Source organism: Falco rusticolus, chromosome 11 (genome assembly GCF_015220075.1).
Source record: "Falco rusticolus isolate bFalRus1 chromosome 11, bFalRus1.pri, whole genome shotgun sequence".
NCBI classification, from domain to species: Eukaryota; Metazoa; Chordata; class Aves; order Falconiformes; family Falconidae; genus Falco; species Falco rusticolus.
The window spans coordinates 30,135,813-30,155,053 of record NC_051197.1 but is presented as its reverse complement, the minus strand read 5'-3'; the positions used below and the strand labels follow the sequence as shown (position 1 = coordinate 30,155,053).

General features: G+C 44.5%; 2 protein-coding genes and 1 long non-coding RNA gene across 4 annotated transcripts; 2 read left to right on the top strand and 1 right to left on the bottom strand.

Moving 5' to 3' along the window:
* Positions 1 to 1,247: 1,247 nt before the first annotated feature.
* Positions 1,248 to 7,263, top strand: LOC119155504 (calcyclin binding protein). The gene is made up of 6 exons (XM_037404264.1): positions 1,248 to 1,372; positions 1,729 to 1,921; positions 2,638 to 2,734; positions 3,297 to 3,396; positions 4,659 to 4,753; positions 6,561 to 7,263. The coding sequence occupies exons 1-6, from the start codon at positions 1,352 to 1,354 to the stop codon at positions 6,718 to 6,720; spliced, it is 666 nt and encodes a 221-aa protein (XP_037260161.1). The 5' UTR covers positions 1,248 to 1,351; the 3' UTR covers positions 6,721 to 7,263.
* Positions 7,264 to 7,865: 602 nt separating this feature from the next.
* MRPS14 (mitochondrial ribosomal protein S14) lies at positions 7,866 to 11,131 on the bottom strand. 2 transcript variants are annotated; one of them, XM_037404266.1, is made up of 3 exons: positions 11,032 to 11,131; positions 10,468 to 10,626; positions 7,866 to 8,367 (listed from the first exon to the last, which is right to left on the bottom strand). In XM_037404266.1, the coding sequence occupies exons 1-3, from the start codon at positions 11,104 to 11,106 to the stop codon at positions 8,185 to 8,187; spliced, it is 417 nt and encodes a 138-aa protein (XP_037260163.1). In that variant the 5' UTR covers positions 11,107 to 11,131; the 3' UTR covers positions 7,866 to 8,184. The 2 variants fall into 2 exon arrangements, with proteins under 2 accessions (XP_037260163.1, XP_037260162.1); XM_037404265.1 differs by having other exon boundaries at positions 10,969 to 11,105.
* A 226-nt stretch (positions 11,132 to 11,357) lies between these two features.
* LOC119155200 lies at positions 11,358 to 17,031 on the top strand. Its single transcript, XR_005106640.1, has 3 exons — positions 11,358 to 12,416; positions 13,624 to 13,750; positions 15,514 to 17,031. It is a non-coding gene; the product is annotated as an uncharacterized LOC119155200 (long non-coding RNA).
* Positions 17,032 to 19,241: the final 2,210 nt, after the last annotated feature.

Here is a 19,241-nt window from a genome sequence, read left to right as displayed (position 1 = left end):
GTTTTTTCTTGTCTCAGTGGTTGCTCACCAAAAAGATCATAAGGAAGCAATTCCTGAATAAGCGACTGCCCGTAACCTATTAAATAACCATCACACTGAAGGACATTCCAGTTGACCATATTGTATTTTGCAGATAAAAATCAACAAGCCCAGCTTCAAATGCTGTTCCTGAAGGCAGACAGGCTGAAGCTCATTCCTATGAAAATTAAACCAGAACCTCATAGTTAGTTATGTAGATCTTTCCTGACCCTTTCTCAGTTGCAGATCTTGAAGCACTGGACCAGAGGGTTATAATAGAACAGTTCAGTACAACGTATTAAAACTGTTTTGTGGAATGCAGACTTGAACATAAAGCCTTGGCTTCAGCTTTTCTGTGTATTTACCTTCATCCAGTCTGTTCTTCCCTCCACACCTCTATAAAAAAAGCCACCTCTTTACAGATTAATTAATTCCTTGATGTTCCCTTTAGAAGAGGAACAGAAAAAAAACCCTAATCCCACAAATCAGCAAAGGAGCTGGTATTCCTTGGTTTGGTAAAATAGATGTTATAACTGGCATCCTCTTTTAGAGAAACCTATTTTGTAAACGCTGAGGGGCTGCGTCCTGCCTCGGGCTCCATTGTTAAAGAGAGGCAAACGCTGACTCTTCCATTTACCTGCTTACTGAAAGATTGTTTTTTTAATTTTTTGTTTCCTCTGGGAAATTTTAATGCCCGACTAGGACTTGAGGATACAGAAGCTCCTTCGTTGCTGTTGAGTACGCTGACGCGGTAACGGCGGAGAAACACCTCGCTACAGTTTTTGTCTCGGGCAGCTGCAACCGAGGTGACAGTACTCGGGAGGGGCACGACAAATCTGCTCTAGAAGAGTTACGATCGCGGTCGCACTGGAGCCCGCCCGCCTCAGCCGCCCGCCCGCCTCAGCCGCCCGCCCGCCTCAGCCGCCCGCCCGCCTCAGCCGCCCGCCCGCCTCAGCCGCCCGCCCGCCTCAGCCGCCCGCCCGCCTCAGCCGCCCGCCCGCCTCAGCCGCCCGCCCGCCTCAGCCGCCCGCCCGCCTCAGCCGCCCGCCCGCCTCAGCCGCCCGGGAGGCGGGAAGGGCCGTGGCCCCACCCCTCGGCCTGGCCGCGCGGCTGCGTGTCGCCATGGCAACACGGCGGGTGAGGCGGGGCCGGGGGCGGGAGGAGCAGTTCCGCTCACCCGGCGGAACGGGCGAAGCTCGCGCCGCGCGCGCCTGGCGGCGGCAGCAACCCCAGCGCGTCACTTCCTCGGCGCGCGCGCCGGCGCAGCGGGTGAGCGGGGCGGGGCGGGAGGCCGGAAGGTTCCAGAGGGGCCGTGGGAGCCGCCGCACGCGCCATGGCCGCAGCGCGCGAAGAGGTGAGCCCCGCGGCTGTGCCTGTGTGCCCGGGGGGCGGGGGGGCCGGGGGGGGCCCGCGGGGCGCTGTCAGCCCGGGGCGGGGGGCGCCGTCCTGCGCTCGGCCCCCTCCCGGTTGCTCTTGGGTTTGGGGCTGGCGCAGCACGGGCTGGTGGAGGGGCGAGCGCACGGGGCCGGGGCTGCGCGGCGGGCGGGCGGCCGCGGCTGCGGGGCGGGGCGCGGCGGGAAGCGATGGTGCTGGCGGTGACCTGGAACCGCTGCACCTGGGGAGGCTGAACGTGCGAGAGCTCGGCTGTGGGTCTTGGTTGGAGAGAGCTGTGTCAGGGACATGCGTGTGATCTTTTTATTCCTGAACCAGTTACAAAAAGATTTGGAAGAGGTTAAAGAATTGCTCACCAAAGCCACGAGGAAGCGGCTTCGTGATGTCCTGATGACGGAGAAACACAAGCTAGAGCTAGAAATCAAGAATCAGCCCCCTCCGAAGCCAAAAGATGTGGTAGAGGAAGACAAGTCGTCGCTGGGGGGGTACACGGTGAAAATAAACAACTATGGTAGGACTGTTTTTCTGAACGCTTACTGGAGCCTCTGTCTGAAGAGAAGGCAGGGCGGCTCTAGTATGATTTACAGTTGACACGTAGCATTATAGAAAAGCCTTGTTACATGGTTATTTCATACTGGAGACCCAACTTTCACAGTGCCTGCTGTGCTGCCCCAGCCATGGTGTGTGCTAATTCCGTTTGTGTGATAGTACTGGTGGGATGCACCAATGATCCTGGTAGACCAGCTAGTATTTTTCCATTGCCTGGTGCTTAGCAGGAGTGAAAGTGAGCTTTGGCTTCTCTGCTCGCCATGTAGGTGAAAGGAGAGGGAATTGCTTAAGATACTCATTGTGCAGGGAGCAGGAGAAAAAGTGGGTCAAGGAAACTGCAGCAGAAGCAGACAGCTACCTCTGACTCCCCCTGCACAGAAGGTGTTGCTCTCCTTTTACCTGAAGCTGGTTATGTGTGTGTTTTCTCAGAATTTGCAGGAATTGGGGAACAGGGCCACATGTGATGACCTCCTTTTGCTCTCCAGTTATGCCTGAATAATTCTTGTTTTTCCCTTATCCCTCTGAAGATTGGTTGTTTCAATAAGGCAGAGAGATCCTCGTCATTGCTAGGGAACTTTGCAGAGGGAGTTGGAATGGAATGCATGAAGCTTATGGAGGAAAATTGGAACTCTAATCTCTCTTTTTTTTTTTTTTTCTTGTTTTTGTTTTTACTTGCAGGTTGGGATCAGTCAGATAAGTTTATTAAGATTTACATCTCTTTAAGTGGAGTCCAGAAGCTTCCAGCTGAGAATGTGCAGGTGAATTTCACAGAGAGGTGAGTTTACCTTGTTCCACCACAGCACAGGGGGAGAACATGGGTGAAGATGACTGTTTGAAATGCAGGGATGTGTTGAGTTCTGTTCTGGATCAGCCATTACTCCCCACCCCCTTTTTTCTTTTTTTAAACTTGAGGAGTATTAGCTTTCAGTAGCACTTTGCACATTAAGTGTAGCCCTCTTTAGAGGGTATCAGGGTATTTTCATTTTACAGATGCTTGTGGTACCTCGTGCTTGACAGGATATGTAGTCTTAGTCCAGGTTTTGATGGTGATAGAACTGAAGTGTATGTGAAGTAAATCTACCTTTTCAAGACCAGTGTAGGTAGAAAGAACCCTAAAGTTCTTGACTTGTTCTGAAGTCTGGATAGGTCCTTTGAAGTCCTCAGTATTAAATCCGACTGAAGATTTGAGAGCCTTGGGAAGGAAGTAATTCAAGCCTGTTGACAAGCTTTCCCAAGAAATATGCTATATAAAGGGCTTTCAAACACTGTTTTCAGCGGCAAAGTACAACAGTCTTACAGTGATTGAAATATGACTTCCCTCCACTTTCTGGTTCCAGGTCATTTGATCTGCTAGTGAAGAACCTGAATGGGAAGAACTACACCATGACCTTCAACAACCTCCTGAAACCCATCTCTGTGGAAGGCAGCTCTAGAAAGGTCCGTGCACTGTCTTGTTAGAGGTGTTTCAGTCCCTCACAAAGTACAGTGTTCTTTGCCTGACTAGTTAGGAAACTGGGTACTAACCTTCAGTCCCTCCCTTCTGTCTGTAAAGTCTCTTCACTGTGAATTTGATTCTTACTAATTGGTAACAGTCATAACTGTGGAATTATCCTCTGGAATCCACGGGCTCCTGTTTCAAAAGATCATGTCTGGATATCATATGCTTTTTTTAACAGCTCGCCAACCGGATTTCGGAAATCAATAAGCAGAAAATTCCACAAAGCATCTATTTGCATCCTTGTGCTTTTAAATACCTCTGAGAAGTTCTTTGCAATTTTAACCTCCAAGAGCCTTAGCAGTCTGGAATCTTGGGAAGCTTAAATAGGCTTAATACCCAAAGTAGTCTGAAACGTGCTTTTGCCTTTGTAAGGGTTTGTTGCTCCAGAATTGAACACTAGTAACATTTTACTGCTGATAGTGTCACTACTCTGCTACTCATAGCACCTTTCTGGGCTTAGGGATGTGTCAAAATACCTTGTGTGCGTTCTGTGCTTTGTGTGCTGTGCTTAGTGACATCAGATGTGAAGACATGATGGTTCAATTTGAAGTTGCCTTAAAACTAGGCCAGTGTAAAATTAGAACAACTGAAGTAAATGAGGGTGATGCTCTGGTAATTTTTAACATGGTGTAAAAGTGAGCAGTGGTCACGTACTGGCTAAGCTAAAGCTCCAGCAGACTCTTGTGTGCCGTGGCGCACAGGAGTTTTTTTGCAAAATTTAGGTCAGCGTTGCAATTAAACAGGCTTTGCTTGGAGCTTGAAAGATTTAGCAATGCCCTAAAACTAGTTTCTTATTCTTGAAGAAATAAATTGCAAGAGCCTCTACCTTTGTGTTCTTGGAGAAGTCTAGTAAGTATAGCCACCCTTCACCAGACAGTCCTGGGTACTTCTAGCATCCTGAGAATCACTAAATGGCGTTTCTGCAGCCCCATAAGCTCTTCTGTATTGGTACTACAGTTCTGTACTGGTATTATATTAATTATGCCACCTAAATTGTCCACAACGAGGTTGATACTTTGTATCCTGAAGCTGTGTACGTACTATAAATTGTGTGCTACATACTGATCAAGAGGATAAATGTTTTGGGGAATTTGTGAGTAAAGGAGCAGGTCTATGTTCAAAGCTACGTTCCTTATTGTGGCTGTGACTGGCATCCCTTTATGAAGCATTCTAAATTCACACCTTGCTGTTCACCATACAGATAAAGACAGACATGGTCCTTGTGATGTGTAGGAAGAAGCGGGAGGAAAAATGGGAATGTCTCACTCAAGTGGAGAAAGAAAGCAAAGAGAAAGAGTAAGTGTCTCTTCAACCCTTCATCTCGTATTCCATTTCTTGTCCTACAGACTGCTTTAGGACTGCCAGGAGAGCCGGTCAGTACGATACTGACTGCACGGTCAAACTGAGAGTCACTCTTGTGGGGGACAAGCCCTTAAGATGTTTGAGAATCATTAGGCTGAGATTTTTTTTGGTACTAGTAGGACTGGCAATGGAGGAGATAACACTTTGAGTAGCTGTTTGCCGCTGTTCTGGTGTGTTATTGCTGTGATCGAGGCTGCATCGTAGGAAAAAGGATAGATGAGACCTGTAGTGAGAGTGCTAAAGGTAATCAGCCAGTTAAAGATTCATTTATATATTTATATTTTGATGGCTGCACTCCTTGCAAGAATGTCTCTAGTGAAGTTGACTTTATTAAAAGAAATACATTCCCTGCAGCTGTGCTGGTAAAATAAATGTTGTAGTCACCTGTGTGTGAAGCGCCTGTGCAAAAATCCCAGGGTCCTTTTGGCAACACAGGTCTTTGTTTACCTAGATCATTATATAAGGTCTCAAGCTAATTTGTATCACTTCAAGAGCTTGGCAGCAATCCTGCAAGCAGCTTAGACACTGGATATATAAGGGTGGTGAATTACAGCAGGAAACACCTGGGGACAAGAGATTAAATATATATAAAAGTAGTATATCTTGTAATAATTTTATTTTACTGTACACATGTGTTTATCCAGAATGCATAAGCTCACGTTGAAGCATGGAAAAACTCACCCTCTCAAAAGTTACACCTGCCAACAACTATTCATATTGTGTTTTATAGGGTGGTTTGCTAAAACTTATTAGTCTTAACTAACCATACCTGCATTTAGAGCAGAACTACCTTCCCCTCTCAAATGAGATGACTGGAGATTAAGAGAAGGTGACTTGACTACTCATGCAGGTTGCTGGAGGGACCGGGTCATTTTGTGAAACCTGTATCTTCTGCAGAGAAGCCCTGCATGCTGCCCAGCCTGCTGTGATCAGTATTGCTGCCTTACTCAGTGTTGAGGATTTACAGTATGGCAAACGAGTAAATTGGGAAACGTACCTCAGCTTCTGAGTGCTTGTGTCTGTGAGGCTGGTGCTTAGCCCCGAGCTTGGGGAACTTGTTCTCTCTCCTAATCTACTTCAGTCTACCTGTTTTGCAGATAGCTTGCAGCTGCATTAGTAACTACCTAGGGGGTTTTAGAAAACAGGCTAGAGAGAGGCAATTTTGCCAGAGAGGACATTATGTATAGTCTGGTAATATGGGGCATGTCGTACCCAGGTGCTTACCGTCTGGGTGGCACCGATTGTCAGCTGTTAAGAAAATTGCTTTGAAAGGCAAGGTGCTAAAACTGACTCGATTAACCTCTGGAAATAATCAGAAGAATGGGAAGCAGAAAAATACCTTTTGAGTTGTGAATGTGGTCACTTCGAAGAGCTCAGTGTGGTTCTTTTTCTATTTTTATTCACTTGTCACATAACATCATGGACAGATACTGGCACTTTCTGTGACTGCTATATTCCACTTCTGCATTCTAAAATTAACTTTGGGTGGTGCTTCCTGGGTCATGTTTACTGCAGAATGCTTCCCATCATCTTTAGTGGGGGGCAGCTCTGGGTGTACTGTTCAACTTGCACTTACTTCTCGCTCCTTGGAAGCTGAGTGAGACTGCCAGGGTCTGAAGCCTTTGCCAAAGCAGAATCCTCACTGTTAACCAGGACGTTTCAAAAAAAAAAAAAAAAAAAAGTCTTTTTTTCACAGAATTGTTGAATATACTCTCTTTTCTCCTATGTATCCGTTTTGCAGGAAGGCTGCCTACGACACCTCAGATCCTAGTGAAGGGCTTATGAACCTTTTAAAAAAGATGTATGCAGAAGGGGATGATGAAATGAAGCGCACCATCAACAAGGCCTGGGTTGAAAGCAGAGAAAAGCAATCCAAAGGGGACATACCAATGGATATTTGAAAGTACTCTAAGGGCCGCCTTAACACTGATCTTCCATGTGAGACACGCTGTGCTGCAAAGATCATTGTTTACACAACCTTCTTCCAGGCTTCCAAGACAGTCATTTTCCATTTCAGGTTGGAGAAAATATTTAAATAAAATATAGCTTATAAAGCATTTCCTTCAGTCAAGTGCTTCACCATTTCCTGAAGAGTGGAGGATAGGTATATCCTTACCCCTCCTTGAAAAAGCATCTCAGATGAGTGGAGAGTGCTGTGAAACAGAGAACAGAATGTAAAGGAAAAGGAACCCTGAACTAGGATGGGTCAGGGCCTCTGCTGCAAGGGAGAGCTGTACCGGCTGGTTGCTGGGGCTAATGTCATGCTCACTACACGGGCTGTGGTTTTTTGGTTAGATGTGGGAAAGTATGTTGAACTGTAAAGCATGTCACAAAGGGAGAAATGCTGAAGAAAGTAGAACCACTATTCAAGCACTTGATAGTTGAGCAGAAACAGTATGATGTTAATTCTATGGTATTAAAATTTAATTATTCTCAGAAGTTAATTACTGGCTGTTTAACCTGGTATGAATTTTGAAAATGAAAACAGCTCTTTAGTGCCTACGCTGTGACCTCCTTGGGGTGTCTCTGAGGTGGGGGAGGGGGGCAAAGTAGCCATTACCCCTTTATTACCCTGCTTTGAAGAAGAGTACAGGGCAAACATGAGCTTAGCAGCAAGCTTCTTGTTACTCTTTCCTGCTTCCTTCTCATGTGTCTCCCAAGGACAGATGTGTTTGATGTTACTGTACAAATTAAGGAAGCCATTATTCTCTTATGGTCTGGACTAGGACTTACTTGCTACTTTGTTATTAAAGCATTGGACCAAGTGCTGTACTACAAACAGTAGACAAATAGTAGCACACTGTAGTTTCTAATAGGTCCTTTATCCACTTTGTCTGCTTGTTAATACATGTGTACTAAGTTTGCAAAGTGACAGTATCTAAACTTGAGGCCATGTTATATTTTCAGTTTGTGCTCACACCTGTTTGTGGCAGAATACCCCTTTACCCTGTTGTACAGTTTCATTTATGCTTTTACCCAAATTACCATGGTGAACTTACCGTACGGTAGCAAAAAAACCTGTTTAAATGAGCCATTTAAATGAGCCTTGTGCTGTATGTCTTTATTTCTAATGTTGCCCATATCACAAACCTGTTTATTTCTCCAGCCATCAGGTAGTGACTTCTTTTTCTCAAAATAAAACTGCCTCTCATACAGACCAGTTTAGTACAGTTATGCTGCTTTTGTCAGCTGATGCCACTTGCACTCCAGTGAGTTTAATGAATCAGCATGGCTTGTCATTGTTCCTTTTATTAGTTTGATATTGATGCTGGACTCGTAGACAGGTCAGTCTTGCTTTTATTTCTCAAATACACCAACGGAGTGTATTCTGTGTTTTCTGCCTGAATGTACATCCATGCAGTGATCTACCACATAGCCCTCTGTATCCCCGACATCTGAGCATGGTCAGCAAAATGGCGGAAAACGATTCTGCTGAGCCTCCAACGACGCTTCACCCCCCGGGGGCGGGATGTCAGGACACACCTGTTTTGGATCCTCACAGGGCAGCTGTCCCGGGGCAAGTTAGCAATTTCTTTATCAGCCACTTCCTAAAAGAGAAGACCACAGCACAATGTTTATCCTGTTCCCCAGGATTCTGAGGCGGCTTATGGCCCATCTTCCTCACTTGACCCTTTCTAGGCATCCTAACAGTGAACGTAAAATGATCCACACCGAGACCCCCGAGTTAACCTTATTACACAGACTAAACAACCTCATGCCAGTAATGATAGTTTGTCCTTGTTGCAGGGTGGGCTAGCTCTTTAAGAGGTCCAAAATTTAACCTTACTACAGACTGAACCACCTCAAACCAGTAGTTACAGTTAGACAAAATCCACTTGGCTTTCTTGTTGCAGGGTGGGCTAGTCCTTTAAGATAAGCTGAATGTAAATATATTGTCCCTTATCAACTGCCTTCGCCGGTAACGTGGTTTGATGTCAGTAAATGGGATATCACATAGTCTAATTCAGAAGGCATTACAGCCAGAGGAGAACAAGTCAAAGCATCTCTGTTCTAATAAAAAGCCTTAAGAAAGGTCCTTCTGTGTACAAGACAGCTTAACAGTTTTCAGGAAGCACCAGGTAGCAGCAACTGAAATGTCAGAACAAGCGAGCCCAACAACGAAACGCAGCCAAAAGGAAGCTGCTTGAGGCTAGGGAAGCATCCCTAACTGCAGCGTTCCTAATGTGCTATTTTCTGAAAGACACAAGGGCTCGATGAATCCCGTGTTCAGTCATGGTAGGAAGTCATTTGCAGGTATAAGGAAAGACTGAGGCCGGCCTACGTAAACAGTAATAGTATAAGGCTGTCTTCTAAAGTGATGTTCGCCTTCAGTGAAAGACATCATCAAGAAAGCAGGAATATGACTTTCGACTTCACTAACAGGAAGGTCAGTAGGACTTTCTGTCTTCAGAGCGTATTTCAGTTACTGGTTTTGTACAGTGTATATAGCTCTACCTATACACTGTCTAGTACAGCCAAACAGTATTTTTTTTTGACCCATTTAATTCCCAGGATTTTATTCAGAAAGTAGCCTATGCTTTCAAAAACTCTTTAACTTTTTAAGACATTAAATTCAGAGCCAAATAACATTTTGTAGAGGAGAAAAAAAAAAGTTACTTTCCTAGAGTCTTTTTCTTCATTTTAACTGCTCCTATGACTTAGTGACTTCAAAAGATTACAAAAGCAGCTGAGGAATACTAAAAGCAAAGCCAGCTGCCATTTTTGTGTTTGTTTTTTTGGTTTTGTGGTTTTTGTTTGGTGTGGTGGGTTGGGTTGGTTTTTTTTTTGGGGGGTGGGGGGGGGGGTGGGGGGGGAGGGAGAGGAGGAGGAGAAGGTCATGTTTTGCTGTTGCTCTCTAAGGACACCCAACAGACTAGACTTGCAATTAATACAATTAATTACAGTTAATATAGAACGCAGATTCATACACTTTATCAGGATGTTTAAATGTGAAAAGATCTTGCCACAACTGGGCGTGGCCAGATCAACATCACAGAGAAATATTTCTGATACTTGCAAATGTTTTTAATGCTTAGTAAGGAAGACTGGGAGCAGGCCATCAAATAACTGCTTTTTTAAGAACAGATCTAACTGCCACATTTGATGCATCTTTTTACATGCTTGAAGCTCAGGGAAGGAGTAAAATTAAGTATTTCTTTTGAACAAATTGGTTTTGGCTGGATCAGGCTTCCAGGTTTTTAAGTACAAAAAAAAAAGTAAAGTTTACTTAGGAAACTACAAAATATGTAACATCCCATAGTATCAGAAATAAAGAAAACAGCTTTCCGAATGTATGTTAGTAAGAGCTGTGACAGGAAAAAAAAAATGAGATTCACCATATGTAGCGTTACATATACTGCTTACAGGAGAAGCACTGGTTTAAAAAAACCCACAACCCAACATACACAAGCTCTAGTCAGGTGGATACACTGTTCTAAACACCCCCAAAAGGCAGAGGCTCTGAAGGCACCTGGGTGCCAGTGGTAACCGTGCAATGTACGTGCTTATGCGTTAGGGAAACGCCATCATTCATGACCTGGCACAGCTGCTCGGCTCCGTATGGCGGCCGCTGCAGCCCAGGGCACACGACGGCAGTGAGGCCGGTGCGGGCCCATGCGCTGCCCTGGCCGGGGCACGGCCACCGCTACCTGCAGCTCCTTGGGCAGGATGGTGTTCTTCCGGATGGCGTTGATCCGCAGCCGCTCGTCCGCGTACTCGTACGCCAGCTTCCTTCTCTTGACGTCCCGCAGCATCCTCCAGTCCACGTAGTAGCTCCGCACTTGCCACGTGCGGGGCAAGGGAAGAACCTAATTAAAAAAAACCTAAATTTATAACACCCACCTGTTGCACATACCGTTTGCCCAGGTCAAGTATGAGTTATTTCCTAAAGTGTATCTTTTTTTTTTTTTTCCCTCTCCTGTCAGACTTTTTCAAATTACATTCTTGCAAAGCAGCTGCTTCCCCTGAAGGTTCTGTGCGATGCAGTTCAGCTCCCGCACGGCTGCGAGCAACGTGCGACAGGGGACACACTGGTGACACCCCCGCCCCCATTACACCCCAGCGGCTCAGGCCCGGTCTGCGCTGCCGCGGGGCCCAGGCCGCGGCCAGCCGCCGCCGCCCGCAGTCTAACAAGCCCCGCCGGGCCCTACCCGCTCCCACAGCGCCTTGGCCGGGCCCTGAGGGGAACAGGGGCGGGAGGGAGCCGCGCTGACCTGCCGAGCGGCCCGCAGCGCCCAGCCCAGCGCGGACGCCGCCATTTTGTCGCTGCGCGGCGGCGCCCCGCGCATGCGCCTCGGGCCGGCGGGGCTGCTGGGGGCGGGAACGGCGGGAGCCCCGTTGGCCGCGCCGCTGCGGGCGGGGAGCGGCGGGGAGCGGCGGGGAGCGGCGGGGAGCGGCGGGGAGCGGCGGGGAGCGGCGGGGAGCGGCGGGGAGCGGCGGGCCTGGCTCGCCAGAGGGAGCTGGCAGCTGCCACAGACACGCAGGATCCGATTTTGGGGGATCCCGTGTTGGGAAGTCTGTGTGGAGGACAGGGAGGGAGCCCCGCGGGGGGAATGGGGTGCAGAGGCCTCGCATCGCCTTGTGGGCCCCTGTCTAGAAAAGCGTACCTGCCCTTGCTCTTACAGGTTCTAGTTTTATTTTGTAAAGAGTTTCATTGTATGTCACCTAGGACTGTGCCTAAATTTGTATCAGCGTTTTGTATTTCTTTTAAACTCATGAATTTTGGGTAAGTTACACCGTTTTACAGACAAAATTGAACAACCATAACCCTGAACAGTAAAAAAAATATATCTGGGAAATTCTGCTTCTGTTGCTCTTAGCTGCCCTGTTGTCGGGTGAGAGAATCTGTCCTGTTCTGTTGACTGGGACTTCACTTAGGCAGTGTTTAAAACATCTAGGTCTTGATCTCAGGGCGAACATCCATTAAGTTTTTGATGTTGAATTAATCGTTTTGATTAAATTTTCCCTTTGTATCAGTTTGTCAGCTACATCCAAAAAGTCATGTGAGAAGGTGGATTCCCTCTGTTTGCCATGCTGCTTGCTGTCTGTGCCAGGTGTATTGTGCTGGTCCTGAAGTACATACATGTCATCTGGAAATGGCTAGATTGGCAGGCTAATGCACTTAAATTTTATTATCCGTGCTGCAGACAGCAACAACAGCTTCCACAGTAACTTGCCCACCTAGGTTGCCTGGTGCAGGTGATGGTGATCAGTGGAAAGAGACCATTTTTGGTGCTGATGAAGTGGTTCATTCTCCACAGCCTGTTTGGTTTCTGGCTGCCCTGCCAACTTGGGTGTTAGCTACCCCGAAGGTGTTTGTCCTGTGATGTGCCAAGCTGAAACCACTAACACCTGTTAGACAGACCCTTAAACTGACATAGAGGTATAGCCATTTTCCCTTTTCCTTGCTTTAGATGGGTGTCATGAGCCATGGAGAGGTTGAGATGCTTGTCACTGGCCTTGTTTCCCACCTTTCTGCGCTCCCTTCGTACTCTGAGAAGCTGAAAGGCTGCTCTTAAGCTGCAAGAGGGTCTGTCTATGGAGGGAAACTGCAGCAGCAAGGGCCCAGCTTGCACAGCCTGTGGGCTGCAACCCTTCTGTGAGTATCCAGTTCAAAATTCAGGCTGTTTGTGTTTCCTGGTGGTGTGGTGTGTTGACAGCTTGGAATTAGGTTTCTGCTGTTTGCAGGGAGAGAATGTCAAGCTTTGTTCCCTGATGTTACTGTCTATAACTTGCTATTTTTTCAGCTTTCAGGCTGGTAAAAGCAATCTGTAGAATATCAGCAGAGCAAACAAAGTAGGGAGCTGGATGTGATCAAAGTGGATTTGGATGTTAGAGCATGCCTTTGTTTCTACAATACCTTGTTCCACTTCCCCTTTATCTCTGTGTTTATTGGATGCTCCAGGTGAGTGAGGAAGCAGTGAGTGTGGGAAGGAGAACTGTTTCTTCAGCCAGGGCTGAATCCTTCCCTTGCTCAATAGCATCACCTGTGTACACAGCACTTTCCCACTGATGGCCCTGGGGCTATGCCTGCTGCCTTGCAGCACTACCTTTCCCTTTTTGTAACAGGGTTGCCCAGGACAGAGTGTTTGGTGCTTATAGCTTTAATAAATAGAAACTAGGTGAAAAAGCACGGACCCTCAGCGCGAGTTAGCAGTGTTTGCAGTGTTCAGTGCAGTTGCTGCATTTGACTTCACTCCCCTGTTGCAGTGACAGCTTGGCAAGAGCTAACGATGCATCAGCTGCTGCTGCCTTCAGCTCCTTCACCATGGCTTCTGGTTGCAATAAAGCGAAGCAACTAGTCAGAATCTGAGACAATTTCTAGCTAAAACCTGGCTCACTAATCCATGTGGTTAAAATAATCTTATAACAATACTTACAACACATAATTTGCTTTCTTTGAAGTTCTTGAGGGTTTTTCTCAAGTATTGTGCTGGATAAGTGCGGTGTTGTGTTCAACTACTGCTGGTTTTAAAAGGTGTTTTATTTTTACTTGTTATGTTACTGCACCTGAATTTCACATCATTAATACTACAAATGTACTTGTCAGTATCTGGGTCTCAGTGATAATTCTGGGATGTTTGAAACTAGATTTACAAGGCTGGAAGGGTTTTCTGGCTTTTGCCTAGAAGCAGAGCATAAAACAAATAGGAAATTAATCTTCCTGCTGGTATGCAAGACTGATACTGAGTAGGGGAATCGCTCCCAAACCCAGCGTGCTCCTTAGGTGGTTTGTGGGAAGGAAACACCCTGAGGCCTGTGTTGGTTCCTTTCATCTGGTTCATGAGGCCTTAAATTCAGCACAGGGACTACTGCTAGTTTGCAGCTGGAGTGGGAAGAGGAGAGGATTTGGTGACCTTTCAGCTTGCTCGAATTACCTTTGAGCTGGTGGCTGCATCAGAAGGACTCTGAATCAGGCAGCTCTCAGAAAAGGTAGGAGAAAAGTATTTTTATTTCCATTGAGATTCCTGTTGTTTGTTTTGAATGAAAAACCCAGTTAATTTTTCTTTGACTTCCTGTAGCAGATGCCATCCAAGACTTTGGAAGCCTTACACAAACATCAATAGTCCTGTATCACGGGCACGTATTACTGTAAAATGTATAGTGGTATTTAATGTTACTCTATTTTGAAGGGCTTAAGCTTTCCCAGGTTGTCTCCTCCAACCGTATGAAACCACCTATCTGCTCAAGTAAATGGGAGTTTCTCCTCTGGCTTTAAGAGAGTTAGGGTTTCACCTAGAAGGTGATTATTTTAGATGCTTTTTCCTAGTAATTTCCCTTTTAGGCTCTGATTTGTATGTGACAGTAGTTGTTTTAAAAGCCTTTCCTTTCGTCATGAGATCATGCTGGAATTTAATCACACATCTTGTGATTGCAACAAACACTCTTGGTAACTGTTCTGTATTTTCTCATCCAAAAGCTCTTGCTATGCCTTCTAGTGTACCTTTTCACAGACTCGGTGGTGAAAGCCAGTAGAAGTTTCTTACCACATAAAATGAAATATATCACTATTTTCACAGTAAACTACTTTATTGATTATACGATTTAGAATAAAAATGTCAGTCATTCATTAAGTTAAAATTATCAAATGCAGGAGTTACAAAATTCTTGAGCTATGCAGGCAACAGAACAAAGATTTGCTTCAGGAAAGACTGACTTACACTGAAAGCTAATGATTTAACAGAGGGGAGCTAGGAAATTTGTTACAAAACATGATTATATTATAAACATAATTTGTAATATATTACAGAAGCATATCTATACTAACTAGTAAATGTACAAACTGTTAAGCCTCTCTGCACTTTCTAATGAGTATATAGGATTTCAGAAGCAACCTCTCATTCATATATGAACAGTTAATACACTTTGTTTATCAGACGTTGCAGAATAATTTGGGTGAAAGAAAAGGTGAATATAAGGATGAATCCAGAAGCACAGTGTCTACCTGGCTGATTATAATTATGTTTTTCTATTAATTATTTCAAATCATCCCAAACTTCTGTAGCATTAGGTAAAGTTTGTTCAGTCTCAAAGTAAAAAAGGTAGATACTTGCAAAAGAAACAACCTTGCTAAGATAGTGATTGCTATTTTGGCAGTCATTGGTTGCATTAATTGCAACCATTAATTGTGTGAAGATTGCATAATAGTGGCTTATTACAGCAGTTGCATCAAATGACTTCTATGACCAATATCAGAGAAAAGGGGATCTGATGCAGAGCTTTTTGAAGTAGATGAGGTTTGCAACAGTAGAATAGTTTCACCACAGAAAATAAAGACAAATAATCCAGCTGGTTAACTAAATTATACTTATCATACTTATTTGTCTGTAAAATTAGTAGCTTGTCTCAGCTGAATGCTTCACTAAGAAAAATAGGTAAAGCAGAAGTAAAACGGGCTAGACTGCTTAGTGTTTGAGCAGTAGTATCATCGTTTTGTGCATGTTTTGTCCCTTCATTTTTGTCAGAGCGCCAATAGAAAATAGTAGCCCCCAATGACTGAGTTCGACTCTTTGGTGTTACTGACTCGTGTCATTCTTTATTGCTAAAAGTGTTACAAGATGTAAGGAGTGCAAATGCATTCCAACTTGCTCAGAGATGAGCTAGCTTACCAGCTTCTGTGCTGCTACATCTGCTTCTGTGTTGAAGAGCACAGCTTTGCTGTGTGCCTCTGCAGGTGCATTTTCTTCTCTCCACAGGCTGCTGCTACATACTCCCACGTTGTCATCTCCATGCTTTAAGCAGTGTGGCGTTTTAAGGTCAACATCCATGGAAAAGCAGAGTACATGATGAGTGTCTGTCACTGGTAATGTTTGTGTATCCTGACCCTAAATGCTACCTTCCCAGTGTTGGTCAGACAGGGCCATTGCTGCTCTTCTCAGGAGTTATTGAATAAGTGATGGCTGTTTGGATATCAGCAGCACTTCTGTGAACTTGCTTAGGACTTTCTGAAATGTCTTCTTGTATTTGTTATTCCATTTGCGTTCCTGAAGAAATCTCCCCTGGCTTTAGGACAGTCAAACATGCCAATTTTCTGACTTGGCAGTTAGGAAACTGCCAGCTCTTGTGTCTCCTGCATTATGGTGCAGCTTGGCGGCTTCTGTTATAGCCTCTGTGTGCAAAATGCTGTGCTCAGAAAATCACACAATGTACTTTCCCATGGTACTTAGAAATCTCAGTCTCAGCCTATGGCTCCTTTCACTGCACCTCTTTTTTTTTTTTTCCTCTTTTTCTTCAATTTTAATGTGTGTTGTTTTTAGTGTCACGTTGTATAACACTTGCTGCTTGGATATGTACATATTCTGCCCCATTTCTCAATCTTTGCTCTTATAATTCTCTATTTTCTTCCGTTTCTGCAACCCTGGAGCTGTCCTAGACCTGCATTTCCTTTTTCCTGTGACTACAAGTCCATCCTTTCTCTCCTCAATCCCATCTCCACATTGCCTGGGTGGCACCCTGGTAAGTACATCCACATCTTTATCAGCTCTTGCCTTGATTGAAGCAACTTCCAGTCATGCATCTCTCCTGTGGCTGACTGGGCGTTAGCAGAAGATAATGCTGTGAAGGCCTATGCCCAGATATTCAAGCATTGACCTGTGGGATGCAAAAAGACTTAGAGAGTTAGGTCATTGGAGTCTTTCACATAATTACTGTAGGTTCTTTCCAGCTTTGATCATCCCATGCTTTCCTCTGCAAAGGTTGGAAAGACGTGAGCAGGGCTTCTTGCGTCCCTTTCCTTAGGAGAGTATTCTGCGTGTAGTAGATCTGACTGTTAGATGTTCTTTCCTAAATTAGTCCTTTCCCTAATCTGCTATTATTGCCAGTTATATGTGCGGCATGATATTCCCCACGAAGAATCAGTTAAACCCACTCTTTTTAACAGCAGGGGAAAATCTCTTCATTACATGATGAAGAAGCCAAAAAAAGCTGTCCTCTTTCATTATGCTTGACAGAAATGCTTATGTTCAAGGGGTTTTCCTCCTGAATGATCTTTAAAACCAGGAAAATCTGACCTCAATTTGTGGTTCCCATGAAGCCCTAATTAGTAATGACATCATGTTACAACTCCAAATGCTATTCAGCACTTGGTGCTGGGCGATTTTGTGCATGTGCCTGTGTGGGGTGGTGGGGTGGTTTGGGGGACTCACCTCTGTGGATAACTTGTTAGCTGAAAAAAGGTCTCATAGACATAGTCCAGCTGGCTGGACAAAAATGCACATCGCTCTCAGCTTATCTGAAGTAAAGCAAAATACACTGTCTTTGGCTGTCCTTGTTACACAATAACAGGAAGATTTCGGTGGGAAAAGAATGTTGCAGGTGGGAACAGAAAACTACAGAAGAGAAACTAGGGGCGGGCTTGGTATTTAGGCAACTAACCAATAATGAGCTTAACTTTTGTAATATGTATGAGCTAATTATAACAAGGCATAAAAGGTGACTGTAAGGTACAATAAACGAAGTCTGCTGATCGCTCATATTGAGTGACTGTGTCTTCCCTCCGTCGCAACACACCTGCAGGGGTTTGGAAATAAACCCTGCAAAACAAAGCTTTTGGGGTTTCCTGCAGTAGGCTATGATGAGAACCTGTGGAACTTAGGCGTTGAACTTGTTCAGAGCTTTGAAGCAATCTGTTGATTTGTTTCAGAAGTCTGCATAGCAGAAAAAGAAAGAGATGATTAGTTTCTGTAGCTCTTTGAGGGAGAGGAGTCTTGGAAAGCAGAATAGCAGTGTGTGTCTGTGGGAAGGCTGTATCTTTAGTCATAAACAGGTATCTGCAAAACCTCATGAGACAGAGACAGGGAAGCTGCCCTGCCTCTGCAGAGCAACATAATTTCCCCCCCCTCCATTTCTTTTACTGTAAGTTAAGTGTAGATAAGTGCTGAATGGAGGCGGGAAAACCCAACCAAACAAATTGCTACAAGTGGCAGCAGAGATAATTCCCTTATTTTATTACATATAAAATATAGGAGTTGTAGACCGAATCTTGAAATCCATACCCTATTTTGGTTGATATCAGTGAGGACTTTGCTTGAAGAGAGATACACTAGAGTGGCCTGCAGTATAGGTATAAGCAGATATAATACGTATTTCCAGTGTTGGTGGTTTTCTGTTTCTTGTGTTAGCAACCAAAGCCTCGTGTTTCTGAGCATGAAGGACACCTTCCTGTAGATGTGCATGGTAAGGCATGACTCTGATGGTAGGGGTGTTTCCAAAGTTCTGGCAGACATTTAGGAGATATAAGAATGTTTCACAGAAACAGTTAATTTTCATCATAACTTGGGATTGTTTGACTTTCAGAAATGTGACTATAGTGGAAATAGCAGAGGAGCTGGAAACTTGGTATGACTCTTTAGGAGTGGAGTCTTCGGTTACTTCAGAGAGTATTATTTGGGGCAGCACTGTTATCTTGAGTTCAGAAGTCCTGTTACTATGGATACATATTGGCCAAATGCTTTCTAGTTCTCGCATTACCTAATTTAGCACTTAAATAATGTTTTCTCTTCTGCTTGTGTGATGAGTAACATGACTGCTTAGTAAGCTACATATGGTGTGTATCTGCATCCTGTTGATACGAAAGTGTAAGTATTTAAGCAAGCATATATCACCTCCTCTACAGATTGACATCTACCATTAATGCCAAAATTTAGCTTGTAATGTTGAATAAGCCAATTGATAAATTTAGGTTTCTAGCTTTACACTTTATCCTTCTACCCTTGTTTGTTCAGTTCCTTCCTTCCTGTTATTCTTATCTATGAGGTGTTAATTTCTTAAGTCCAAAATTCTTGCTTAGTTGCAGCACAAGACTTTTACAGCAAACAGATTTGGTTTTGTTAAAGACTATGCCTGAAAACTTTAAACTAAATGTTTGGACTTTTGACATCTAAATATCAATGCAGTTAAACAGTAGTGTTTTATTTATTTTTAAGACTTAGTTTTGAGGCTTAATCAGCCTAAACCCAAGCTCATCCTATTTATTTATGCAGGGTAGGAAACAAGAAATGTTTTTGAAATAAAAGTACAGGAAAACAAATGGGTTTGCAACACATTCTCTTGCTCCATGTGTTAACAGATTTACTCCAGTATCTTCTAAATTAACCTTGCCAATGCTAAGATAACAAATCAGATAACTAAGTCAAAGCAAGACCTTGAAATCCCTCAAGTGAATCCAGCGTTCAGGCACACAAAGTGCCGATGCGTTGGTTTCACATAGAGGAATTTTTTTTAATTCTCCCTGATCCAGATAAAAGCGTAGGCTATGCGCTGTATTAGAAGAGGAGGATGGGTTTAATTTTATGTATCATTTGAATCCAATGATGAAAACCTGGTAACTTAAATCTGAAGGGCCTTTTTGAACTGGTGGACTAAAATCAGGAATCATTAGTGTGAGACCTTGAAGCTGAAGACAGCTGGTTCAGCTCTATCAGAA

What these genes read in the sequence shown, in the direction of transcription:
- LOC119155504 (XM_037404264.1), top strand. Translation starts at nt 1,352, where the DNA reads ATGGCCGCAGCGCGCGAAGAG. An exon ending in GGTGAAAATAAACAACTATG is followed by an intron (nt 1,922 to 2,637) that starts GTAGGACTGTTT and finishes TTTTACTTGCAG; the next exon opens with GTTGGGATCAGTCAGATAAG. An exon ending in AAAGAAAGCAAAGAGAAAGA is followed by an intron (nt 4,754 to 6,560) that starts GTAAGTGTCTCT and finishes TCCGTTTTGCAG; the next exon opens with GAAGGCTGCCTACGACACCT.
- MRPS14 (XM_037404265.1), bottom strand. Translation starts at nt 11,076, where the DNA reads ATGGCGGCGTCCGCGCTGGGCTGGGCGCTGCGGGCCGCTCGGCAGGTC. An exon ending in CCAAGGCGCTGTGGGAGCGG is followed by an intron (nt 10,627 to 10,968) that starts GTAGGGCCCGGC and finishes TTTTTTAATTAG; the next exon opens with GTTCTTCCCTTGCCCCGCAC. An exon ending in TCCTGCCCAAGGAGCTGCAG is followed by an intron (nt 8,368 to 10,467) that starts GTAGCGGTGGCC and finishes CTTCTCTTTTAG; the next exon opens with GAAGTGGCTGATAAAGAAAT.